The sequence below is a fragment of the Macrosteles quadrilineatus genome, unplaced genomic scaffold (assembly GCF_028750875.1).
Source record: "Macrosteles quadrilineatus isolate MER2022 unplaced genomic scaffold, UCM_ALF_1.0 Scaffold_7__1_contigs__length_78375512, whole genome shotgun sequence".
Lineage (NCBI taxonomy): Eukaryota > Metazoa > Arthropoda > Insecta > Hemiptera > Cicadellidae > Macrosteles > Macrosteles quadrilineatus.
Window position 1 is genome coordinate 66542004 of NW_026542600.1, and position 26324 is coordinate 66568327.

Below are 26324 nucleotides of genomic sequence, written 5' to 3' on the forward strand. Positions count from 1 at the left end.
CACTGCGCAGCTATGCCTGCTGAAAACACACCAAGAAGACACTTCCCAAAGATTTGTAATGAAAAGAAGCCTAAACAACACAAACCTTAACAATCTAAAGGCTCACCTCCATCTACAAAATTGGGAACATGTTTACTCTTCACCGAATCTTGAAACCTCCTACAACAAATTTCATAATATTCTTCAAACAGCACTGGATTATACATGCCCATTAAAGAAAACTAAAATTAGTACAAATAAAAAACATATGAAGTACTACGATCCTGAAGCAAAATACCTTAAAGAGAACTTTTTGAAAGCTCTGCAAAAATTTGAGTTAACAAACAGAAATGAAGACAAATTAGAAATGATTAATAGAAAAAGGATATACGACATGAAACTAAGAAACCTAAAAATGTCCTCAACAGCTAGCTTCATAGAACAAGCTGACAACAAACCAAAAGCACTATGGCAAGTTATAAACAAGGAAAGAAAAGGAAAATGTGAAGAGAAAACCCTTACAGAATTAGAAATAAATGGCAAACTCACAAACGACACAAAAGAAATGGCCGAACACTTCAACACATTCTTCTCAAATATAGCAGAAAATACCCTTGACCAAAACAGAGCAATCGTTGTAGACCCTGAAACAGTGCTGAATGGAGAGGAACCAGTCTGCCCAATACACCTTACCCTAACTTCAACATCCTATAAAGAAGTTAAAACGATTATAAACTCCCTAAAAGCCAAAACATCAAGTGGAATGGACGAGTTTTCCTCTAAGATGATAAAGCACTGCTCTTAAGAACTCATCTCTCCTCTGGTTTATCTTATAAATAAATCATTTAAAGAAGGCAAATTCCCATCCGCCATAAAAGTCAGTAAAATATACCCCAAACATAAAAAAGGACCAACTGAAAATGCTCAAAACTACAGGCCCATCTCTCTCATCTCCAGTTTCTCTAAAATCATAGAAAAAATTGCTCTGGCTAGATTAATGGCACATCTTAATGATAACAAACTCTTAACTGACAGCCAACATGGCTTTCGGAAGAATAAATCTACATCCTCAGCTATAACAGCACTAATTGAGTACGTCCTAGACCAGATAGAAAACGAACAATACATTTCCGCCATCTTCCTTGATTACAGTAAAGCTTTTGACTGCCTGGGCCACGACCTGATATGCAAGAAACTTGAAAGACTCGGTATAAGAAACTCTGCGCTAGAATGGTTCAAAAGCTACCTAACGGGACGTTCACAAGTTGTGGAACTGAAAAACTCATCAAATGAAGTCACAGAAAGTTTCAAATCTTCAAAAAGCAAGCAGACGAGAGGAGTTCCACAAGGCTCTGTATTAGGCCCGATTCTATTCATCTTATTGACTAATGACTTCCCCAAACAAATTGAGAGTGAAAATGCTGTTGCAATCATGTATGCAGATGACACAACCATTTTGATCAAGGACAACACAGCCCAAAACCTTTACCTTAATTCAAAATCGATCCTAAATAAAGCTATCCTCTACTCAAAGAACAATGACTTAGCAATAAACCCCACAAAAACTACAACTCTGAATTTCAGTAAGAAAAAAGACATAGTCCCTCAATTAGAGGATGTAACAATAGAAAACCACACAAAATTTCTCGGTGTTATCCTTGATAACAAACTAACATGGAAAGAGCACATCAACCACTTAAGCAAAAAAATCAGTACTGGAATATATGTCGTCAGAAGAATAAACTACATAGGCGGACTCTCCGTGGCCAAAACAGCTTACTTCGCACTGGTAGAGTCGCATCTTAGATATGGCTTGACAGTGTGGGGAGGAACTTCAACAAAAAATATGAATCGAATTCTCGTCCTTCAAAAGAAAGCCATAAGAGCCCTCGCCAACCTTGTCCCACCACAGACTTGCAGACTAGCATTCGCAAACCTAGGAATCCTCACAGTGGTGTCTCTCTACATACTTGAATCTATAAAGTATGTGAATGAAATAAACCCCCCAAGAAACCAAGACCTGCACCACTACAACACCCGTCATGGCTCCAAATTTGCACTACCAGTTCACCGAACAACTCTTTGGGAGAAAAAACCTTCCTACACCGGCTGCAAGCTGAGGAACCATCTACCTGACTACCTGAGAGACCTGACTGGCAACAAGCTACACCAGGAGTTGAAGAAGTGGCTAATCGCAAGACCCTTCTACTCAATAAAGGAATTTTATGAAAATTAACATGTACAATTCACTATTGTATTGACACTATTGTAATTCTTGACGAATTAACAATAAAGAATATTGTATTGTATTGTATTGTATAACTGATATTTATCACTTTGTACTGCATTTTATAATTTGCTAGTATATTGTGGATGGCTTGTATAAACACATGTTACATGTCTTTTGTTTACCTTTTACTGTTTTTTTTTTCAACAAACATAGTTACTTTGCATTTTGCAACCCATAAGGCCAATGTTACATTTTCAAATGAGTTGTGTAGCGAAATACAAATTTTCCTGAGGTAGTGGCTGTTGTCACTCACGTTTTTTAAGACTTTAAGTCCCTAATTCCAAAATGTAATCAAAATCCTTCCACTGGATTTTGAGATTATATTACAGACAGGACAGACAGACAGGCTTTGATGTATTAGAGTATAGGATAACTGTATTTAATTGCTTTCAACTTGCAGCTGTAACTAATTGATTTGAAATGTTTTGGTTTTAGCAAAACATAAATATAAAAATTTACATTACATTTTTTTATCGGTAATAGCTGTTTTTATTCAAGAAATAGCATTTTCACAGGTTTAAAGTTTTGAAAAATATGGTTTCACCTTGTGTGTAAGCTTTGCTATCTTTTGATCTTTTCATGTTTTAGACCACATCCTTAACCTCAAAGACAATCTCATGTTGGCCTTCAAAACCTCCCTCAAGACCCCTGTTGTGTTTGAACTAAAGAGGATTTTGTGACTTACTAAACGATCAATTTTTGCCAAACCTTGAACCAGACATTCCATTCCGTACGTATTTGAATTGAATCACTAACATCATAGTTTGCTGATTTCTGTAGAATATGCCAACCTAACCAAAGAAACAGGGGGAGTTTCCTTACTCCTTAAAAATTTAAAATATTGCAGTTAAAATCCCTAGCGATAAGAAAAGAACAAATCTTTTAACTTGAAACTGTTAACCAAACCTAACCAAACTAAAAGGTTAACTTTCGCAAACTATAGCATATTTTATTGGAAAGCTAAAGTAAATGTTTATTTTACAAGAAATTAATTGTTGAATTCAAACATTGTAAAAGGAATGATTACTTTCTTTTTATTACATGTCATTCGTATATTCTCTTTCTTGAAGTAAATTTGTATTCTGTACGAACACAACCTTTGCCAGGGACCGTGGTAAAAAAGAAATTTCCCCATTAATGAGTAGTTTTATATTTAACAAAATGTTACAATACATAGTATTCAGTGATGATTCAAAATGACTGTTTTATTAAATTAATTTTAATTGTATTACATTTAATGCAGCCACTATCTCAAGTATTAAAAAAACTAGTCAAAAGTAAGATTAATAATGAATATATTAGCAAATAGCTAATATTGAAACATAAAAAATACATCAACCAAGCAAAGTTGCAGCTCGAAGACATTGATTATTAATACATACAGCGATCAAAGTATTTAAAACATACAATTACTTCTCAACAATAAACTCTTAGGAAGTAATTTGTACAGAATGTACACAATTATTTGCCAAAATATCTTATATAAAGAATAACAAACAATGATTAACAAATACTTAAACAGTCTGAAAATAATTATAAATTTTAATTAAATTTCCGATATTATTCTAGTTTGTACATAATTATATAATAATATAATAGATTTACAATCGTGTATAACAACTTTAAAGAATATCTAAAATCACCATACCATAAAATGATTAAATGTGCAAGATTACATACATAAGCTCTATCTGACAACAAATTAAAAAAAAGGTTTGTAGTAAACCTCAAAATCAACTCTATACACTTAAATTCCCTGATACAACCTAGTTTAACAACATACATAGGTAAATATGTATTTTATAATAAATACTTTTCCAATTAAAAAGAACCTTTGCTGAAAAAACATGAAACAAAATTTAACATAGTAAGACAAAAGACATTTAAAGAGGCTTTTCCCGGGGTAATTGAGATCTCAACTATTTTACACTTTGTTGTTTTACAGGACTCAGGACTGGTGTCGTTCAACAAAGCTTTACCAAAGGTACTGTCTTGAAAAGGAATAACGAAGGAAACAGAATACTGCAGTAACACTATGATCCCCCCCATTCCAACAAAGACTGTTGCAAAATACTAGTTGTGAAATGTAAGTATGGCTCCTATCATGACGTTAACCAGACACTTCCATCCAACTCTTCAAAAGGAGTCATCTTGCAAATTCTTACAAAGTCAATGTATCCCACAACTAAAAGAGTATTACATTAAAATTAAAAATGGAAAATGCATAAGATTTTCTTTGCTTAGCCAAGATTTTTGAACATGTACTTAGCAATTGTGGATTCAAACTCTGCCAAGAATGTTAACAGCACTAAAAAGGATATAAATAGAGAACAGTTTTAGTTTCCGGTTAATTAACTAGGCATTGTTGCAGTTTATGGAAAAGTAAAAATGTTAAATTCTTCTTTCAAACTTTAACTTTCATTTAAGTAATTCCACACAAAAAGTGATGGGTATTTGTAAAAAATGGTTTTGTAACATATTTTTGGCTGGGTAGACCTCATAACAAGACCACAGATTACTATTACCGTACACAAAAAAATAAATTAAAACATAATAATTAAGAAAACCTTTCACAAAATTTCAGAGTTTTTCAAATCTTTTTGAATTACCAAAAACTACAATTGCTAAAGAACATGAACATACAAAGAGTCTCAAAACGTATAAGAAATATGCCTACAATACACAAAACCTGGGTAAAATATTACAATAATATTTAATAACAATTAATTTATACAGTTACAGTTTGGGCACACTAATATCTTGATGATCTGAACTGAAACTTTATGATTTGATAATTTTTTTATCAATCAAGGACATAGAATAGTTATAGTTATTGCTTGCTTGTCTGCACAGGCTAAGTAATATAGAGATGTACAATTTCATTCTAAGAGTCATAACTTTACTATTGCCAATGTTTGGAGTGTGTTAGCATTTTACTTTAAATAAACGTTAAAAAATAATAACTAATAGCTTGAGTGGTCTCTTTTTCAACAACAAATAGAAATATAGCTTTTAGTTTAGCCTATTTTAAAATGATAAGAATACACTTTTTGATATTTAGATACTTTTAGTTGTATAACCTTAGAATATTATAAAGTTTTTCTTTTAAAAAGTGCATGTGGTAAGGTTAGAATAATGGGCTACATTTTAAATATACACCATATAGTTAAGTTTTTTGTAGCAGATTATTTCCCCAGTAAAAGGGAGATTTGATAAAAAACAAACATACAAATTTAATATATTAAAACACTTTAGTAGTCTAAATTAGAGTGAACACTAAAATAGATAAGTCAAATAAGTCATGCAATAGTTACATATTTGTCTGAATAATAGCAAATAAAAATATGTTTCTTATTACAGACTAATAACTAATGTGAACGAACAGCAACAGACATGTTGTTGACCAAATAAGAAGTTAATTAAAACATTGAGGCGTAGCCTCTAGGTCACTATGATTATTACAATAGACTATGTTACCTTATGTATCACCAAGTGATCCTGTTCTTGTAGTAAAACTATTATGGGTTTGAAGACTTAATAGCTTCATTGTCAAGTCTACGTGGACATTAAGTCATTGACGCTTATGTGGACATATGATGCATTCACTACCAGGTAGAGAGAAGTGTGGCGGCTGATTAATGTTCACGTAGACTTGACAATGAAACTATTAAGTCTTCAAACCCATAATAGTCTAACTACAAGAACACGATCCCACTTGGCGATACATAAGGTAACATAACTTACTATTGAAATAATCAAAAACATTCAACAAAGACCTGGGTCGTGTATACATACAGGGTGTTTATAAACAAAAAAACTTCAAACTAGAATCCTTTTTTGTATTATATAAACATTAATAGCCAATGAGAGTTAATTTACTTCAAGGTTTGGTTGAAAATACTTCAATAATTTTCAATCTTTGTGATGATGTTTTGTGCTAGAAATACGTATCAAGTTAAATTTTTTAAACATCTCCAACTTAAGAAACAAAAAATAATTTACCTCGTAGTTAAAAAAGAACCTGTTGATTACAAATCATTGGAGAAATAACTTTTTCTTCAAAAGAACTACCAGATTGAACCTCGCAGATTGAAATATTTTACAAATAGAATTCTCCTGATTTCCAATATCATGGAATTTGTATTTCTATAAAACAAAGAATTTGTCAATAGCACTAGGGTTTATACAAATTTGAGGTTGTTTTAAATTTTTTTACATTACCAACATTAGTAACAAATAAATCTTTAATTTTCATAAGGAGAATTTAAAAACAGTTTTGAGGCACATTAATAAGTAAAACACATTTCAACCAGGAATATTTGTATAAAACACAGGTGAACAATAAATATAGAAATTGTAATTGTATTAACTTTAAAAAATGTTATTACCTTTCTGTTGCATATTTTAAACATAAAATGCATTAAAGTCATCATGATAATTTGTATTTTAGTATTTCAAAATACTTTATAAATAAAATGTCCCATTCGAGGTTAAAATATTTGTAGGGAAAAAAAGAATCTCGTTTGAAGTTATAAGTTTGTTTTACAAACACCGTGTGTAATAATTATCTTAGAGAAGAACAACTTTTAAGAGCATTTAATCATTTTAGTCTATAAACTTGTAGAGAGTGTACTTAAAAACTGGAAACTACGTGGTTTACACTTACAGTTAAAATTCAGTAACAAAAATAAGGAATTAGACTTGAAAAATTGCCAGTAAATCTATTTTATATTACTGTATATATTATAATTATTATAAAAAATAAAACATCTTAGTTATATCCATCTGACAGGTTAAAATACTTAGCAAGAAAGACAGAACAGCTGGATATGTACAACCACAATACTGAATCTTATGTCAGTAATCAATCAGGTAACAATATTCTAACAGACACTTATCCCATTTATATTTTTAATGATCCATTCAAAATTGTAAAACTGTTAGATAATAATAATATTATTAATGTAAATTAATACTGTTAAGAAGTAAATCTTAAAAACATAAAATATCTCGATAATCCTGTTTGAAAATTCATCACAGGGTTAAAACTTAAAACCCACCTTCAATGCTTTCTGTCGTGGAAACCATGTAACTTATAACAATCAATAACCATCAATAACCTGGTTTAACCAGTTACAGTATTTGTGGATCAACAGATGGGTGCTAGGCTTATGTAGTTGTGAATGTGCTTCTATCCAACCACCTTCGATGGTCGCGTCGTCCCCACTCTCGAGCTGGAGAGACAAAGAAAAGTTGTAAGGAACATTGAGAATAAACACACAAATAATGTGCTTTTTACTTAATAATAATGATTTGTGATTCATGAAATGACAAATGAGAAAAGTATATTAAAGAGTTACACACCAAGTTAAATCTGAATTTATTCATCAGGAAAGGTATAATTTAGTATTAATACATTTAAGTTCAAACTAATAAACCTAAAAAATATTTGTACTCTGTTCCAAGATTAAAAAGTACTCTTCTTTTATACCAACCGTACTTTGATTGTTGGTACCTTAGGCTAGGTTAGGTTAGGTAGTAAGTTTATTTGTACATTTACTTTTTAAATCTACAAACAAACCTACAACACAACATAACCTAACCTAAGGTGTGGTTGGTATATCAGAAAATCGAGGTGTTTTACAGAAAAGTACCAATAAAAATTAAATTTCTCATACAACAGTGTAAAAAGCAGGTTTTAAAATTATGAAATAAAAAATACTCACCCGAAACAATAAAAAAACACAGTGAACAAAGATGAAACAAACTAGAAGGAAAATGCAAATCAAACAATAAGGCAGTTCCACTTATAGCATGACCAAGACTTTGATTTGCGTCTAAAACATGCAACATGCAGAAAGATTAACATGCGAAAACAAAGAAAGCTATAAAAATAAATGTTAGTAAACTACTGTATAATATTAACAAAATAGTAATTGATTCACGGAGCAGAGGTGACTTAAATGAACCACTGTAGTAGGTTATTTGATTGTATGTTGAAACTGAAGAAGAGGAACGTACACCAGCGTCAGCCATAGTAGAATCAGCCTCACTTGGACCTACAATAACTGAGAATGTTTTGACTGCAATAGAACCTCTAAAATATAACTTAACCTCTACCATTCACTTTCTGGCCAAGTACAAAATACAAGTTTTGATACTAGTCAATGGTTTACCCCCATTTACGATGAAAAAGTGTAATTGACTAACTTTTAAACAAGTTTTATGATGGATATTGTACAACCTTCAAGAAAATAGTAAATCAGCAAGGGTTGAAAAAACAATTTTGGCCCGAATGATGAACTGTATTTTTTATTTTGCTTCAACGAACTCACAGATTCTTTAAATTCACAAAATAAAAAATGGGTATATTTACCTTTATCAGTTAGCTCCCAAAGTGACTTGCATCTGGTTTTCATATTATAAACAAACCACTTTTACTAATTCAAATATTTTGGTCTATTACGATAATTGTGATGAGCAAGAAAAATACACAGAAGCACATGACTCCAGCTAAACCTCTTTTGCTCTAGGGATCAAAAGAACTATTTTAGCTCTGCAACACATGTATTGAAAACAGTAGATTTTTTTGCGTCATAGTATTAATACGTTACTAGTATGGAGAACAGGTTTTTACCGGACGAGTTTGGTAAATTCATTTTGGATGAGTGACATACGATATGTTTTGCCCATACAAACTAACCTAACAATAAAAAATAATAAAAAAAAACTGTACAAATCAGTTATATCCCCACTGACTAAAGGACATAAAAATCACTACTCATAGAGTACTAAGGGAGGTTATGTTTTTGTTTGTAATTACTCACATTGCCAAATATAATCAGCTGGTTTCCAGTAAAACTCAGAACTGTACAGTAGTATGTAATGAAACCCCATTTAATTGAGTACACCAATAACAACAGCAAACAGCTGTTTTCGGACTAAATCCTTGCGTCGAAAGTTAGTTAAAACAGTGTAGTGAGGTGAAAAATAATTTTATTTCTACGGTAAAGTGAACTGGGACACTATTTTAAGCAATTTTAATATCTCCTCATGTGTTTTTGTATGTATACTGTACTTGAATGTTCACTATTCAAGCTCATTATATGAAGCTCACTATTGTGCCCAATGGGGAGTACACTGACCGCCACGACACCGAAGCTATTCCAGTGGAATTTCTCCATGCATCCAAGATAGTACTTGGAACATGTGAACAACTATTTTGTGTAATAAACTTCAGTTGAATTGGAGAGCTCAATTTTTATATTTCAGACACAACCCTGTGCAATTTATTACAGCTAGTTGTGATTGTCAGCTTTAAACTATGGATTAAAGTTTCTTTTTACACCTTCTGCAAGTACACAAAGAATATACTATTCTATATTGTTTGAATGCTAACACACTTTTATCTGTCAGACAACATTTAAGTAAATAAATTTAACAGATTTATATCAACTTCCTAGATGTTCTTTCAAGCCCTATCCATGGACCTCCACTCTGAGAGGTTAAAACTGCAACAGCATTTGTTAAAGACAGGTCCCACTCAAACGTGTAAATAAATTTGAGGTTTTCACAGTTGTATTTACATATTTTTTGTAACATTGATAAAGGGAACGGGTCTTAGGCTAGGTGCTGGGAGAACCGTGGCGGCAACTAGAGACACTGTAGCAAGGTTTCTGATATTGTCACATGCATTAAAGAATCCAGCCAGAAATAAATTAAATTTGAATCAATGACTCATTGATAAGTACAAGTTCAATGGATTCAAAATTTAACCAAATATTGGAAAGCAGGAATGTTAAAGACCGACAAATTCAAGACATCTTTATTCTCGTTTTTCGAGACAGAATATCAGAAGATTAAAGTGATGGCAAAGACCGTGTATAAAGTTTATGACCTTAAAAACTCATAAGGTCATCACAATCGTGGGAGAATATGATCATTATGCTGCAATCACATTAAATGATCGTGATTTGACACCAATTGCGTCAGTTTCTGGGACAAGTATTGGATCCTAAGTCACAAAGTATTAGTAATTGGAATTGGCTTATCTCTTTTTTAAGGTTTAACCCCCAAATTCATCTCATTCAAAGTTTTAAGGTTCACACGATTGAGTGGGTACCCTGGAAGGGCATAATACAGGCAAATGCGTAGGTATACATATACAGTAGAACCTCTTTAATCCGAACTAATTGGGACCGGGGGTAGTTCGGACTATTGAATAGTTTGGATTACAGAACATATTGTTGCCTTACATAACAATAGCTGAAACAAGGCTAAAATGGATTGTAATTGTTACTGGAAAAGTTAAAAAATGCTTTATAAAGTAAAATACAGTGTTTATTTAATGCAGTAGTAAACATAGTGAATAAAGAGTACTGTACATTAAAACAGTATACAATGTAGAACTACTGTACTGTGTATAAAGTACAGCAATGAGGTGTTCGGATTAGTGGACGTTCGGGTTACGGGGGTTCGGATTAAAGAGGTTCTACTGTACTGCACCAGTCTAGATAGTATGGGTTTTTAAATTGCCAGACAAAGATGGGGAACTATGTGTGTACTGTAAACTTCATTTAACTTATTTAATGTAAATTTTTTTTTGTTGAAATTCATCTCACAACACATACAATTTTTAATTTTTTGTAATACAATAAACACACAATGTAATGGACATTTTTTCACACTTGTTAATAGCATTTATTTGAAAAAAAAGACTACCCCAGTATTCATGCTGTTTGATTAACAAACGTGGAGAAAATGTTCAAATTAGCTTCACTGGAAATGTCTGGAAACACATGGTCTTTGATAATTCATGCCAATTTCTAAAAAAAGTTTGGAGACTTGTTGGTTTAGTGAAAAGTGTTGAAAGTAAGGACAATATTCATTGGTTCTAAAAATATTGGTTGAAAACTAGAATCAATCAGCTGAGTTGTTACATGTGGACTGTTGCTTGTGAGTGGAATTGTTAACAACCAATTTTCGCAAAAAAATTTTTGTAGGCCTATATTAAATTTCAATATTTATATCCAAACAACTCTTTTTTCTCCAAACAGTCAACCTCTAGCTTCCTACCTGCAAACAATCGTAAGGTAATTTCAAATAGATGATTCCCCCAAATCAGCACTCATGGCAATATACACGCCCACCACAAGCGTTTAATCACAGCATGCTAAATGCCAAAACTTACACAGGGGCGCTGCGAAGCTTCATGCCAAAAGTTTTCGCATTATTGCGTGTTATCGGACGCAAACACTGGGTTTTCTTTAATAGCCACACTTTTCTATATGGACAAACAAAAGTTGTTAGTCTTACAGACTATAAACAGAAGGAGAGGGTTTCTTAAACTCCCAGATATAAAATTCCCAGATTGGTAGATTTTATTTGTAAGATATTCTCAAAAAATACCTTAAATACAGAAATTTGAGGAAAATGGTCTAGAAACAGGTTTAGTGAGCCTTTTGCATACAATAACTATAAAAAAATGAAATATTAAAATTGGTAGAACGTGCCAGGCTCGTAAACCATAGCTTATTGTGCATTGAAAGATGTGAAAGTATGTACAAGAGTCATTGTTTTCCCCCTGTCTTCAGGCAGATTTCCTCAATCTCCTGTATTATACGTTTAAAGAATACCTTAAGAAAGCAAATGTTCTTGAAGCTTATACAAATAAGCAGTGCTCGATTCACAGCAGAACGGCATTCTGGTCTCTCAGGAATGTATAAAATTATTAGAATAAATAGGTACAAATCACATTATATAAGTTACAGTTCTGGTACCTCATTTTTTACAAATCGAGCAATGCCTAAAAGGATGGTTTCATGGTATTGAAGACCTTAGGTAAGGATAAGGAAAAATAGCAGCTTGAAACCTGAGAAAAATTACATTTTTTAGGTATAGATTCACTGCCTTGATATGAATCTGTAATTATGGGAATTTTGGACAGTTGGTTCAATAACCTTTATAAGCTCTAAATCTTTATAGCTTTTAAGTGCTCTAAATTCATATATGATGGATTGTTTCCCAAAGTTCTTTATACTATGCTAGGCAGTTTTTTATTATTACAAAATTAGTAATCAATACAAAATGTTCAAGAATTGGTCATATTTCTATTGGAACAAAACAAAACTCACCCTGTATATTAACCTACCAGATTAATCTCTGTAAAGGGATTGATACGATATATCATTCATATGATTCGCTGAGGAGAAGACCATGTTAAAGATACCCTTATAAAAAGTACTAGCTAAAGTAAAACAAAATAGATTTTAGATTTTACTGAATACAAAACATCCATAGTTTAAAGCAGTTTATTCTGAACTGCGTAGTTTGGAAATTAATCAAATAGAAAAATACCCCCGTCGCAGCAAACCTGCAGACCAAGCGAATACCAGCCAGGTGCAGACCTGGCTGGGTTTATACTAAAATATTCCCTTAAAATCATCATATTGATTTCCTATTTAAATAACATTATTTTTAATGAGTACTTAAGTTTTCTGCTACACGGAATGTAAAGAGGTGTGTTTTTTATTGAGTTATTGATAGCGTAGTATGAAATAAAAAAAATTACCAAATTTGATTGAAATATATTCATAAACAAGCAAATTAAAGCAGTTTATTTATTCTCCCTAAGAATAACATGGGAATTTTAAATTTACAATTTTTTGAATGATCTCCGTAATTGTTAGGCATACAACAACGCTTCAATATACTAAATTATTAATTTTTTAAAGCTCTACAAAATGGTTTAGAAAGATACTAAGAAATTTAATATTTTTAGGGGAAAAAATGGGAAAACCCAATTTTTAACACATAAAACCAAAACCCTCCACAAACCCCCGATCCATATAGTCAGATCATGCTGATACCTGAACTCGTTCCAATAAATATAGGTTTACGTGTATGTACCAAACTTCATCATCGTTTTTGCTCAAGTTATCGCGCTAACGGACACACATATATATATAAATATATGAATTTGGACGGATAGTGTTTTTGGCCACTGGTGGCCACAAAACAAAAAAGTAAATTGGTCCCGGGTCTAGGTGTTACCATGAGACCTACGGCAATAGCTTGTTCCCTGTATAGGAAATTTGCTAAAACCTAAAAAATAATTTAAACACTATTCAATCCCTACCTGAAGAGATATAAAGAACCACACAGTAAATGGACAAATATTTTTACTTGAATTGGAGAGTACAACATAAAAGTTGTTAACCAACCCCACTATTCCGTTCGGTTAGTCATAAGAAAAAAAAATCAAATAGAAAAGTAAATTCAAAAATACTTTATTGTAGCCTAGGCCTTAACAAACGTAGGGTGTAACTTACACTCTATTGGATTAGTTATAAATTTAACATTAAAATAATTATAACAAGGGCATTTTAAGTTCTAAAACAAGTAAAATTATGGATCTTTAATAATCCATTAATCATTAACAACTATTTCTAAGTTTTGAATGAAAAACATAAGAAAGGACTAACAGCTAAAACAAGAATAATTATTTATCACAAATCATTGTTTAAACATTAATTAACCTAATTTTATTGGAATCCCTGAAATAGTTCTAAGGATTTTTGATTAAAATCACTGCAAACAGAGCGCTAAGTTCTAAAACAAGAATAATTATTTATCACAGTTTGAATAATTAGTATTTACTGTCTTCGTTATACTAAAATCTCTGTGTTGAATCTAAGTTTTACATTTAAATTATTGTTAAGAGAGCACTAAGCTCTAAAACAAGAATAATTATTCATCACAAACATTTACTTTTATAAATTCCCCAGCTTAGCTTCTTTCACTGAGATATTTCTTTAATCTAATTTTTTATCAGCTACACCATTAACTTTGTTAGCAACTCCCTTCCCTTTGTTAGCTATCTTCTTTTTTTTAGCCACTCCCTTCCTTTTTTTAGCTACTATGTTTCCTGTTTTCACTGCTACATTCTTTCTTTTAATGGGCACTTTAATTTCATTGTTGCTGATTTTCCTGTAACGAAAGTTAAACACACATTGGAATGAAAATATTTAAACCATAAAAATGCAAACCATAATTTTGTTTCAATGTTGCTCACTAGTCATAGAAAGCAGACATCAAAGTTATCAAAATGTCACGCAAAAAACTTATTTTTGCCCAATATGGCTTCCTTCCAAAGCATTTAACTGTCATTACATTACCCAGTATGACTGGCCATATGAGCGGCAAGGACGACCAAAGTGAAATATTACTGAGCTGTGTAAAGACTATGGCTAACACAGATGGCCACCTGAGCAATTAATTTAACTAAATAAATTATACATAAGTTTTGTTTAAAATGGTTTAGGTAGCTGCATGAAGTAATCCTTGGTTGCAGTAGTGGCAACTAGTTTAGATTCATGGATGAACCATCTTCAGAGTCAACAGCAATCACTTCATTTGAAGGTTGTCAAAAAAGTTCAGTAAAAAAAATACAGACATATTATGAGCGATGTGTTAAAGCTGAGATGTATATATACATACATTTAAACAGACGATCCAGGTGGTCTTTAATGTGTGAGAGTCCACCATAAACCACCTTGACATATACCCCAGACCAATTGCGTCGCTTAAGCAAGTTAATGTTCTTTCGTCCTCTTTTTTGTGTGTTTAATATTCAGTTTGTGTGTAATGTGTTTGTTTTTTTATTCATATTTACCAAACTTTATTGACAATCATCAAACGAAGTGATTAATGCTGACTCCTTGAAAACATGAAGACGGTACGAACATTCATGAGCCGTTACTGGATGCCACTACAGCAACCAAGAATTTTTTAAATGGAGGTATTTAAAACATTTTAAGTATAAACCAGTACATTAATCCAGAGGCTACAAAACTCTTGTTAAAATTAATAAGTTTAGAGTTTAGAGAAAAATAGTTCATTATAAGTAAATTTTTGTAACTATGTGTTTCTTATTTTATTTCTTAGATGCTTATTTTTTATGTAGACTTGATATACCATAAATCAAACATTTTGTATGCTGTCGACCATGATTCTCGGAAATCATAGATGATGACACGAGATCCATCCAAGAACCTTAACATCCTATCCAAAACTGATCAACAGAGGTGATAATAAACCCAAAATTACCTGCAAAGTTCATAAAAACTTCAAAAGAAATGGATGCTCTTTAGAAGGATGCTGCTGCATTCGGGAGTTGTACGTATACATCCAAGAGTAAAAATGGGATGGTAATAAATAATAATGATGACAAGCATTCAGAAACTGAAAACATCGAATAAAAACTACAGACAAAGAGTGCAATGAAAACACAATTTTTTGGAATGGAAATCAATAGCAACAAAATATCATAAAAAAACTAGCAGCTTAGAAATCATAGATATAACAGAGGGAACAAAGGGGATGAAGATGGTGGGAAGTACATACCACGGACCGTGGCTCACCACCCAGTTCCCTGAAGCAGTTTCTATTGTTTCATTGGCTGATGAAGGATTTGACAATTTATTATTTTTTCTTGACCTACAAACAAATTATGTCTAATCTTAGCTATACTAATGGATTCAGCCATGCAAAATCACGTCCCTAATCTACATTATTCTGCTATTTATATGCTGAATAGGTCTAACTTAATTTTAAGTGGAAGAAATAAGTGTTGAAAGATGCAGTTATTTTTTTAAAGGAACGTTATACTACTGATGAAAATTCTAGGCAGCATGATTTTTATGTACAAGCAAAAATGGATTGATTTGTTAGATGTTATGGCAAGAGGGGTCAAAGTTATACTAAATTAGTTACTAGAACCATGTTAGCAATTCATTTAGTATTTTGAAACTAGCAAAACAACGTCAATAAATTTGATGAAACACATGAAATTATTGTACACTAAATACAGTGATACATATTTAACCACTGATCAGGCAATTAACTGAAAATAATAAAATTATAAGTTAGTATTGTTTTGAGTCTTGAATAAATATATATATAAGAAAGAACCCTTGGGTTAATAATTGAAATCCATAACACCTAGTTAAACGAAATAAAAATCCATTCCAATAGTCAATGATCCAACTAGAACTAGTTTTACAAATTGTAAAATAACTATTGGGCCTATTGTCGGCCAATTCACATAGTCTTTTATACTACAGTTTAGTATTAGTTGTTTAGAATGACAGATTTTCTAAAGAATGTTTTTAATAATTATGATGACACAGTAAAATAATTTTAAACGAATTAGGGTAATTTAATTTTTTTATGTAATACCGGTACCTTAATTGCAATATTTCAGCATGATTAAAAATAGTAATATTCATTGAGAGGCATACTTTTTAAGAGGAATAACAAAAAAAAATTAGTGAACAAAAACAATTATCTTACAAACCTAGCTTTTCCAATATTTCATGTGGGTCTTGACAACAACACAATAAACCAGTTAATAGCCAACCAAACAGGAACTATTATGAAGAGTTTAAACCTTCTAAACACATTAAAGAATTACCATATCAAAGATCTTACAAACATAAAAAATAAAATTGTATTATAACTTGAGGTGTACCAGCCTAGATTTTTAATCACCCCGAGCTTAAAGTAATATTGTGATCATCTCTATGATCGTGAAGACATCTCCATTGTCTTTTGTCGTTGTGGAAAAATCCTGAATAATATCACTCAGTGGTAATAGGAACATCTACGTTTCCCGTGATCGCAGCCAAATCCGGAAAAACTCCCGCGGTTGTGTAAACACCATCATCATCTTCTGTGATCAGGACAAAATCCTCCTAGGGAGCTAAGGGGGTGCTAAGGAGGTAGTTCCTCGGACAGCCAAGGCTGCGTAGAAAGAACTGAGAAACTACTTCACCCCCAGGGGTATCAGAAATGGTGCTCAAGACCGTCCAAGAAGGCCAGTACAAAATGAAGTGCAGGCCTGTGTAGCCAATGACTGCACCATACTCGACGTGGCCCCTGTCACGCTGATCTTGGCGGATCTAGGCTGGAGTCCCAAATGACTCCCTGGTGGGGGGCAGCAGCACCACCAGTACTGGGTGTTCGTAACTGGTCTGGGACAAAGCTTGCTTCTCTCAGAGCAGGACGCTCACCCAGACGTTCAGTTATAGCAAGATCTATGAAACCCGTTCTGAGAGTCTTGCTGCACTGGGGCCCTAATACTCAGTGTCTTTAACGGAGCCTTCTGGGAACCCAGTCGTACGAACTCCTTCCCTCTCAGAAATTGTTGTCCTGTCCGAGTGTGCAAGAGTGTGTTTGAAGCGTGGTCTGACAGGCCACACTATATACATGACCTCGGACAGCAAAGCAGCACTAATGGCACTTGACAGTTTTGACTTTACCTCTAAGGCTGTATGGGACTGTCATCAGGTCATGAAAGCCCTAGGAAAGAACAACAAGGTTATCCTTAGTTGGGTTCCAAGACACAAAGGTTTTGCTGGCAATGAGGAAGCTGACAAGTGGCAAACAAAGGAGCTGAAAGCCCGCTCATGGGTCCAGAGCCGACATGTGGTATTGCTTACAACACAGCACGGAGAACTGTTTGCCAGTGGATGGGCATAGAACATCGAAGGAGCTGGTAAAGAACAGAAAAGGGGTGCGATAGCGGCAGATGCCCTTGGGCTGAATGGGAAGACCCTGCGGATGGTGGTTGGCTTCATCAGCGGCCATTGGTTATTCCATGGACATCTACACAAGATGGGAATTCTTGTTGAAAACCTCTTATGTAGGAAATGTGGAGAGGAGGAAGAGACAGCCTTTCACATGATATTTATGTGCCCAGCCCTACAAGGTCTGCATATGAGATCCCTTGGCCTATCGACTGGAGATCAAAGGGAAAAACAGGTTACCATAGTCAAAAGGATCTCATGGTTCACAAAGAACCTGGAATTTGACGGAGAATGAGGACCTGTGAATGAGAGTGCATAATAAGCTGTTCCAGCTGTGATACAATCCCATGGTTATTTGTAAGCCTGGCCCTCTGTCAAAAAAAAGAAGGACAAAATCATGAATATCCCCAGCAAATGTTCCTACGATAGCGGGAAAACCCTGAATATCTTCATCGGTCACAGAAGCATCGTTGTTGTCTTCCGCGATTGCAGCAAAATCTTGAATAACTCCCGCTGTTGTGTGGACATTATCATGATCTTCCGTGATTGTAGAAGAATTCTGTTAATCTCCCATGGTCAAGTTCATCTCCGATCATCATCGTCTCCGCGGTCTCATCCACAGTCACATCCGTCTTCACGATTGCGGCAAAATCATGAAAATTTCCCGCGGTTGTTTAGACATTATCATCGTCTTCCCTGATTGGGGCAAAAGGGTAAATTTTTCGATTGTACGATCTTTGCAGACATCTCGGATTACATAATCGGCATCTACTCTCAATGTTCAAGAATCGGTAGTATCGAGAATCTACATATCCCTAAAATAAGAATGGAGATTCAAGTATTGGGTAATTTAGGAATTTTAGATAATTTATGGTTTTCAGCTTTTAGCAAATAACAAACCAAACCAATTAAGGCCAACCAACCAGGAGTTTACAAGAAGAGTTTATTGGAAGACCTTAGAAGAAAATAAAAGATATGGAAATTTAAGCCATTCACTCTAGGAATGTTTACAAGTCCTGATTATAAGACAAATCAAAATGTTAGTCTAGGAGGAAAGTAGTTCCCTATTAAAATAACATTATGTGAGTACCTAAAATGGCGAATTAATCTCTTATACATTAAAGGTGTGAGAATCTGAGATTTTCAACAAATCTGAGCTCGAGCTTTAAAAAAAAGCTTTGGCTTCAAGCTTTGTTTGAGCCAAGTTTTTTAGACAATAAAATTAACTAATCATTAATTTGGTGATATGTGCATTTATCACAATATTATCGTGGTATATCATGATAATTCCCATGGTCGAGTGGACATCAACAGTGTCTCTCGACACACCGGAAAAATCGATTGAATATCCTTCTATCGCAGAAACATCATCTTCTTCTTCTGCGATCATGGCAAAATTATGGAATATCTACCGTGGTCTTGCTTGTAAACATCATCATCGTAATTTTCTCATTTACGATTGTTCTGATTACTGTACCTCCCACTGTCGTCCAAGATTGTGGCAAAATCCTGGACATATTTCGCAGTCATGAGGAAAACATTATTGTCTCATGCGATCACGGAAACATTACTGTTGTCATTCGCAATGACAGTAAAATCATGAATATTGTGATTGTGTGATTTTGCTCTTGTGAAAGCTCGGATCGATCACTCGAGCTTGTAGGCCAGGCTTGGCTCAGCTCTAAAATCGAGCTGCTCGCACACCTCAAGTTTAATGAGTACTCAGGTTTGCTGTTACAGGGAAGGACAATTTTTCCATTTAGTAACATGTCAATAGTCGAGTAAGAAAAAAATAAATTTTGCCAAATTTTATCAAAATATATCCATAAAAAGCAAACTACAACAGTGTACTAATCCTCCATAAGCTTTGAATAAAGGGCTTTGAAATCAATTGTGTTTTTGGCCTCTGAAGGCATAAAAATGAAAAAGTAAATCGGACTTGGGGTCTAGGTCTAACCATGCCAACTACAGGTAAAAGCTTCTTTCCTATACAGGGTGTTTCACGAGAACCCTGACAAACTGAAATGGTTCCTTGGATCAAAACTAGAAAAAAATGTCCTATAAGCATATGTCCTAAACTCACTCTTTTTCTATTTATACTTAAAAATAGGTTTTTTTAGTGTTTCAGTGTATCTGTTGAACATTTTGACCTCTAGATTGAAAGATTGACAAGATATTTTGATAAAACTTGCATTGATAGATAGAATATTACATTTCAGCGAGATTTCATTACTATTTTGGGCAAACATGTTGGGTATGAATAATACAAATAAGTTTTAAAAAATCTAAAATTAAAAATCCACATTAAAAATTATTTTTTGTTTTTGATTTTTTTTTTAAATTTGATTTTTTAACTTATTTTTATCAGTCATACCCCACATGTTTGCCCAAAATAGTAATGAAATCTCTTTGAAATTTAAAATTATATCTATCACTGCAAGTTTTATCAAAATATCTTGTCAATTTTTCAATCTAGAGGTCAACATGTTCAACAGATACACTGAAAACCTAAAAAATCTATTTATACGTATAAATAGAAAACACGTGAGTTTAGGACATATGCTTATAGGTAATTTTTCCTAGTTTTTACCCCAGGAACCATTTCCCGAAGTTTTTCATGGTTCCCGTGAAACACCCTGTATAGGAAATTCACTAAAAGGGTACTTTCTTTGATAGTCATTTTGAAAAACGTAGTTCTAGCTATTGCCACTGAAGACAATAATTGGAATATAGTTGATCAAAAATATTATCTTGTATTCATAAGGCCACTGAAGTTTTGTTATTAACTAAGAAACATCCCCATGTCAATTACTCTGTTAGGCATCTATTAGTATCAACAAAAACATAGGGATGGACGGGTCTTGAAGTTTCGAGAAATTTGCTAGATTAAAAAAATCTCGTTAGTTCGAGCAAGATTGACTTAGCTCCAAGAATTTATCAAGACAAGATTATAACAAAAATTTAAAATAACTAATACTAAGAACCCCTTTACAAAAGAAACGCAACAACAACACACTCCTGTATTGCGGGTACAGTACTGCAGTGACTTTCTGATGGCAGTTTTAATGGTGTACATCTCAAAAATCTGTACTGGTCCCGTATATACCGGATATACTAGGTTTTACTGTACCTATATGATATTATCACTGAGATCAGAAGTAACACTGTACAAGCTACTACAATTTTCTTTTGTCTCATAGATTTAGTTGTGTTAGGCCTAGATGTAGTGTGCACATTACAGTTATTTTATTTTTTTCTTATTTAAGATTTTCATCAGTTCTTGTAAGCTTTTGTTAGTTTGTACACAAATAAATAATTATTTATTGTACTTAAGTTGTTTTAATAGTGCCTCATTGTTATTAATTAACCATTGTAAAACTGCCCTAACAGATAATTCCCAATAGTAATGAGATCTATAATCTCGTCTCCCACTTAAAACCCAGTCTTGTCCATCCCTACAAATCACAAAAATATTTGAAAGAATTTGAATTTGTTATTTGAATTGCTCTGTCCTGTTGGAAATTGATACAGAAATATGAGTTGTTAAAAATCAAACACTTTTACAGTAGAACCCCTGATATCCGACCTTGGTCTTCCGGTCCTTTGCTTTTTCGGATACTTTTTGGAAGCCATTAACAAAATTTATTTCCCACAGGTTGCAGACGTGTAGTTGCACGCACTAGCCTCCACGACTCACACGCTCTCACAGTTTATCTGTTTATTTACAATGGTCAAAACAGTTGAGCAAGTATGTCTAACCCCTATAGTTGTTTTGTTAGAAAAACTACAGAACAAGGATCAGTAGACAGTTATAAACTATTTTAAGGCCTAATAATTTTTGACTTTTATGTTAATTTAACACTCACTTAACCTCTTTTTCCCATCAATCAATTTTCTATTGGTTTTACAAACATGTATTAAAAAAAAAAAAATGATATTACTTTTGACTACAGTTTGATTGATTGATTACACATAACTATTAGGAGTAGATCCCATAACATTGTTTTTATAATAGATTCAAATGATTATTTGGCAAGGACCGCAGTCTCGTGGTGGCAGATATGAGGGGTTCTACTGTACATCTATAAAAACTGTTAACAAACACTATTGTTTTTAAAAATGGACAAATATAAAAGTATAAATGCAAAAAACACAGTCAGTATGAACCTTTAAGAGTACTCATGAAGAATACTAACAGAATAAACTAGTAAGTACAAAATTACAAAACAAAATGCAACCGGAAATGTTGGTTACCTTTTGTTGACGACAACAGTGGATCGAGAGATGCGTTTGACGCTCAGAGCAGAGCCTGTTGATTCTGGTGATGTCAATCCAGTCACCTTCGCTAGCTTGACTGGGCAAGTCTCCGGTGCAACGTTGACATTTTGTTTTGATCTGGTGTTCATCCTGGTACTGCTGCTGCTGTCCAATAAACATGGGTTGAAATCAATTTGTAGAATATTTGTTTTTTTTCTCCTTTCAATTCTGACAAATGGTACATAGCCCACAATTATTGTGTAGTAAAATTTGCAATAAGGTAGATAAAAACAAATCAATTTTATTACAGTGAAAATAAAATTATACAGTAGACCCTCTCTAATCTGTAATCCGGCGTCTTCCGCGATCGTTCTTTAGATAAGGAAGACTTGACGGGTGAGGTCTTCCGCGATCGCAGCGAAATTCTGATTATCTCCCGCGGCCGTGTAGACATCATCGGGTAATCACGCAGTACCAGTAACGAAAACGTCATTGTTGCCTTGAGCGATAGCGGCAAAATCATGAACATCGCCCGTTTATGTTAATGTTGCATACATTAAAACTCAATCAACCATCACCGACGATTTGCAGAAGAATAACAGAAAATCGCTTTATAGATGGCAACAGCTTGGAAAATAACAGTGATTTTTTAAATAAATAACACAGTGTGCATGGTAATTACACACGAAATCATTTTATTTACAGTCTAAACATGCTAATATATATACTGTATAACTCAATAACTCATTTATTTAACCAAAAATAACAATTACATGCATTGGTCATGTCATTTAGCAAAACATACAGTTTCTTGACTTAAATAAGAAATAATAACTGTTCTTTTTTTTACACTAAGGATACCTATGATCAAACAAGTTTGATAGTTTATTTTAGCTGTCAGCCAGGAACTTACGGACGCTGTAATAAGCTTTTTTAAGCTGTATATTATTAAAATACCGCAACTTACAGTAAACAATATATATGTGACAGATGACAGAGTTTGGTGGTTGATCTGCATCTGATTTGGAAGGTTCCACTGCACAAGCATCTCACATTGCTTTTTTATACATATGTTCTTATTATTTGATCTCTGATAATGTTTTGAAGAAAGTTAAAAGCTTAAAATATAGTTTTAAGTTACAGTAGGTACAACCCCACTAATACGTAACCTAAAGTACCAGGACCAAGATTGGAACAGTGAAAAGGTTGGATTATCCGAGGAGCAAATGACCAAATTAGTTAATTGACATTTATTGATCCTGTGTGATTGCAGAAAACGATGAAATTGTTCCTGTGACCGCAGACAACATTTAATATTTGACCACGATCATGGAGACAATGACAATGTTTCCGTGACTTGTTCAATAATTTGCTACGATCACAGGAGACAATAATAATGTTTTCTTTACTGCAGATATTCAGGAGTTGGCCGCAATAGTAGGTAGACTACTAATAATTATAAAGTTTCTGTGTTTGCTGAAGACGATGATGATGTCGGCAAAATAGGGAGATGGTTAATATTTTGACTCGATCACGGAAGATGATTATGATGTCCATACCATGGGGAGGGGGGGGGGTAAGATCAGGATTTTGATGCAATTGCCGAAGACAATGACATTTTTCCCTGACCGTCAAATTTGCCGAGGATTTTTCCACGATTGTGGAGGGTGATGATGTATGTTTCCGTGATGGCGGTAAACGATGATAATTTGTTTAATGGGGGGAAAACAAGATTAAGCGATTTAGCGAGAAGTTGGCCTTACAGATGTCGGATTAGCGGGGTTCTACTATATATAGGACGTAAATACATTTGCTAGGATTTATAAACAAAAGTACAGTAACAGAATACAATTTCTATAAAAAAAAACCTGTTCCAAAAATATAGAATTGGAAGTATAAGCAAAGTTGCTAGTGGTATAGAAATTCTTCTATCTTCAACTTTCATATATTCAATATTCAGGAATGACGAGGGAAGATAAATTGAACCACTTACTACAGGTTGCTGGATCCTATTGTTCTGGGGTGATGTCTTCTCAGAGCCTTTATGTGGTTCAGACGATCTCCTTGGGTCAGGTTTGTTGTTTTGCACTTTACTTCTTTCCAACAGTAGGTTGGATTCTAAAGACAAAAAGCCGTGGTAAACTATTTACTGATATTACAGTCTAGTTATTATTTTTTTTATCAACCATAGTTCAAAGGATTTCTGAATTCAATTTTTTTTATGTTAAGTAGTTTATGGTTAAAGTTCTGTTAGGTGTAAAAAATGTGACAATTATTTTGTAAAAAGCAAACATAACTGTTATTTAAAAAATATCAGGTTCTAAAGCACTACTTACAAGTGCAACAATTACAGGGTTATTAAAAAAGAATGGTGTAAAATTAAACGGTTGGTACGTCCGTTTCCGTGATTTCAAACAGCTGATTGATACACCAATGGAAAGGGTATGTTTATAAGTTTGTTTTGAGAAGGCTATGTTTTGTCTCAGTTGCTTGTTGAGTACCACGAAGCATGCCAACAAATGGCTACTACAAAACGAGAATTTAAGCGTTTTATGTATTAGAATTTGCTTGTACTAATGCTATTCTTAGTGTTCAGCGAAACTTTCAGATCAAATTTAGGAAGGAGTCTCCTCATCAGAGCTGCATAGCTTGTGTTGGATGAGACAATTCAAGACAACTGGATGTTAGTGTGCCAGGAAGAGTGTGGGCCATCCTCACACTCTGCCATACGCTGTTGAGAGAATCGAAGCTAAGTTTGTGAGGAGCCCAAAAACCTCGACAGTCAAAGCTGGTAGGGAACTTCACCTTCACATACCGCAGTCTATGGTTTTACGCAAGCATTTGAGATGAAACCCATACAAACTGACATTATTACAAGCATTGAAACTTATTGACAAGCCAAAACGCACAGATTTTTTCCCATAATAGCTTCTAGTCTTTTTTTTATATTAAAATTAAATTTTTTGAAGGGCTTCATGGTACTCAACCAAGCAGCTGAGACAAAACGCAACCTAGTTAAAACAAACATACAAACAAACACGCCCTTTCCATTGGTAAGAAGAAAAAACCCTGTATATTAAAAATATATTAAATAAAAGTCTACTGAAATTTGTTTTAGCAGAGTATCTATTTAGTAAACCATATTCATGCATGTTGAATTTTCTAATAAATTGGCACAATACAGACATGGTTCTTATAAATTTATTCAATGGGTAATGTAGCGTGAATTATATAATTTTTATTTTGAATAATTCTTAGCACTTTTGCTCAATTTTCTGACTTCTTACTCGAACACTCAAACTTTTATGCTGGGTCGACTCAGCGAGCCTCAGAAATCAAACCCCTCAAACACCTCTATGTATGATACAGTACAGAAGCCTACTTGAATTATTTTGCTATATACACGTTTTAGTTGCTAACTTTTGTATAATTACTTCTAAGGAAAATATCACTGGCCATTATGGTGGAGTCCATGAATTTTGTTACCCCCTAAAATCTGAATATTCCATAATTTGTACTGGACAACTACCACATTTTTGCGAGCAATATATATTATATTGGTTTTTGGTTTTGCAAATTTCCTCACAGTTTTTTCCTGGCTGCTAAAAACTTCACAACTTTTTGACCTGAGGTAAATACAATTTTTAACTGATTTATTAAGAAATTGGTGAGCCCTGCAAACCGCTCATATTTTTTTCAAATAATAAAATAGTCTTAAAATCTTGTTATAGGAGTGTGGACTATAAACTATTTTTATTGACAGACTTCAAATGAAAACTTAAAACATACTATAATAATACATTTGTGCAAGTTTAAACACGTTATAGCAACACGAGAGTGGAAAACAGGTACCCAGATACCAGATACCAGATACATAACACAGATTTTAAGTCATAATTGGCATATCAACAAGTATATTGAAGGTGTGAAAACTAAAAAAAAATCACAGCAACACCTACGTTTTCAAGAGTATGTCCCATTTTCTTCTCCTCGTTCTGATCCTCAAGCTTCATGGTGTCCACTTTGTGCAGGATCCTGGACAGCGTATCGGATGCTTTCCTTATCTTCTGTGCGGAGAAAGGACTTCTGTTTATCATCTCTTTCCACTTTATGCTGTAGATGCCATACGTGTGCTTGGGTAGACAGCTGCGGCCTTGCAATCTTCGCATCTGATCACCTTCCATCCACATCTGAGGTTCTTTCCTGCATCA

At 33.5% G+C, this 26324-nt stretch overlaps 1 protein-coding gene across 6 annotated transcripts in view; it reads right to left on the reverse strand.

Annotated features, from left to right (window-relative positions):
* Window positions 1-3409: 3409 nt before the first annotated feature.
* The window catches only part of LOC128998775 (dual specificity protein phosphatase CDC14A-like), a 46713-nt gene continuing 23798 nt past the window's right edge, over window positions 3410-26324 (reverse strand). Inside the window, exons 9-13 of one of the 6 annotated variants that reach the window (XR_008491232.1) lie at window positions 26073-26316; window positions 24107-24231; window positions 22111-22278; window positions 7996-8106; window positions 3410-7503 (exon numbers count right to left, since the gene is read on the reverse strand). Coding sequence is in view for 5 of the 6 variants with exons in the window: in XM_054425124.1 (XP_054281099.1) it covers window positions 14083-14257; window positions 22111-22278; window positions 24107-24231; window positions 26073-26316 (712 nt within the window). In the remaining variant the exon portion in view is untranslated. Of the gene's footprint in view, window positions 7504-7995; window positions 8107-11459; window positions 11553-13750; window positions 14258-15673; window positions 15767-22110; window positions 22279-24106; window positions 24232-26072; window positions 26317-26324 lie in introns of those variants that run through there. The other 5 variants (XM_054425126.1, XM_054425127.1, XM_054425128.1 and 2 more) reach the window with 5 other exon arrangements.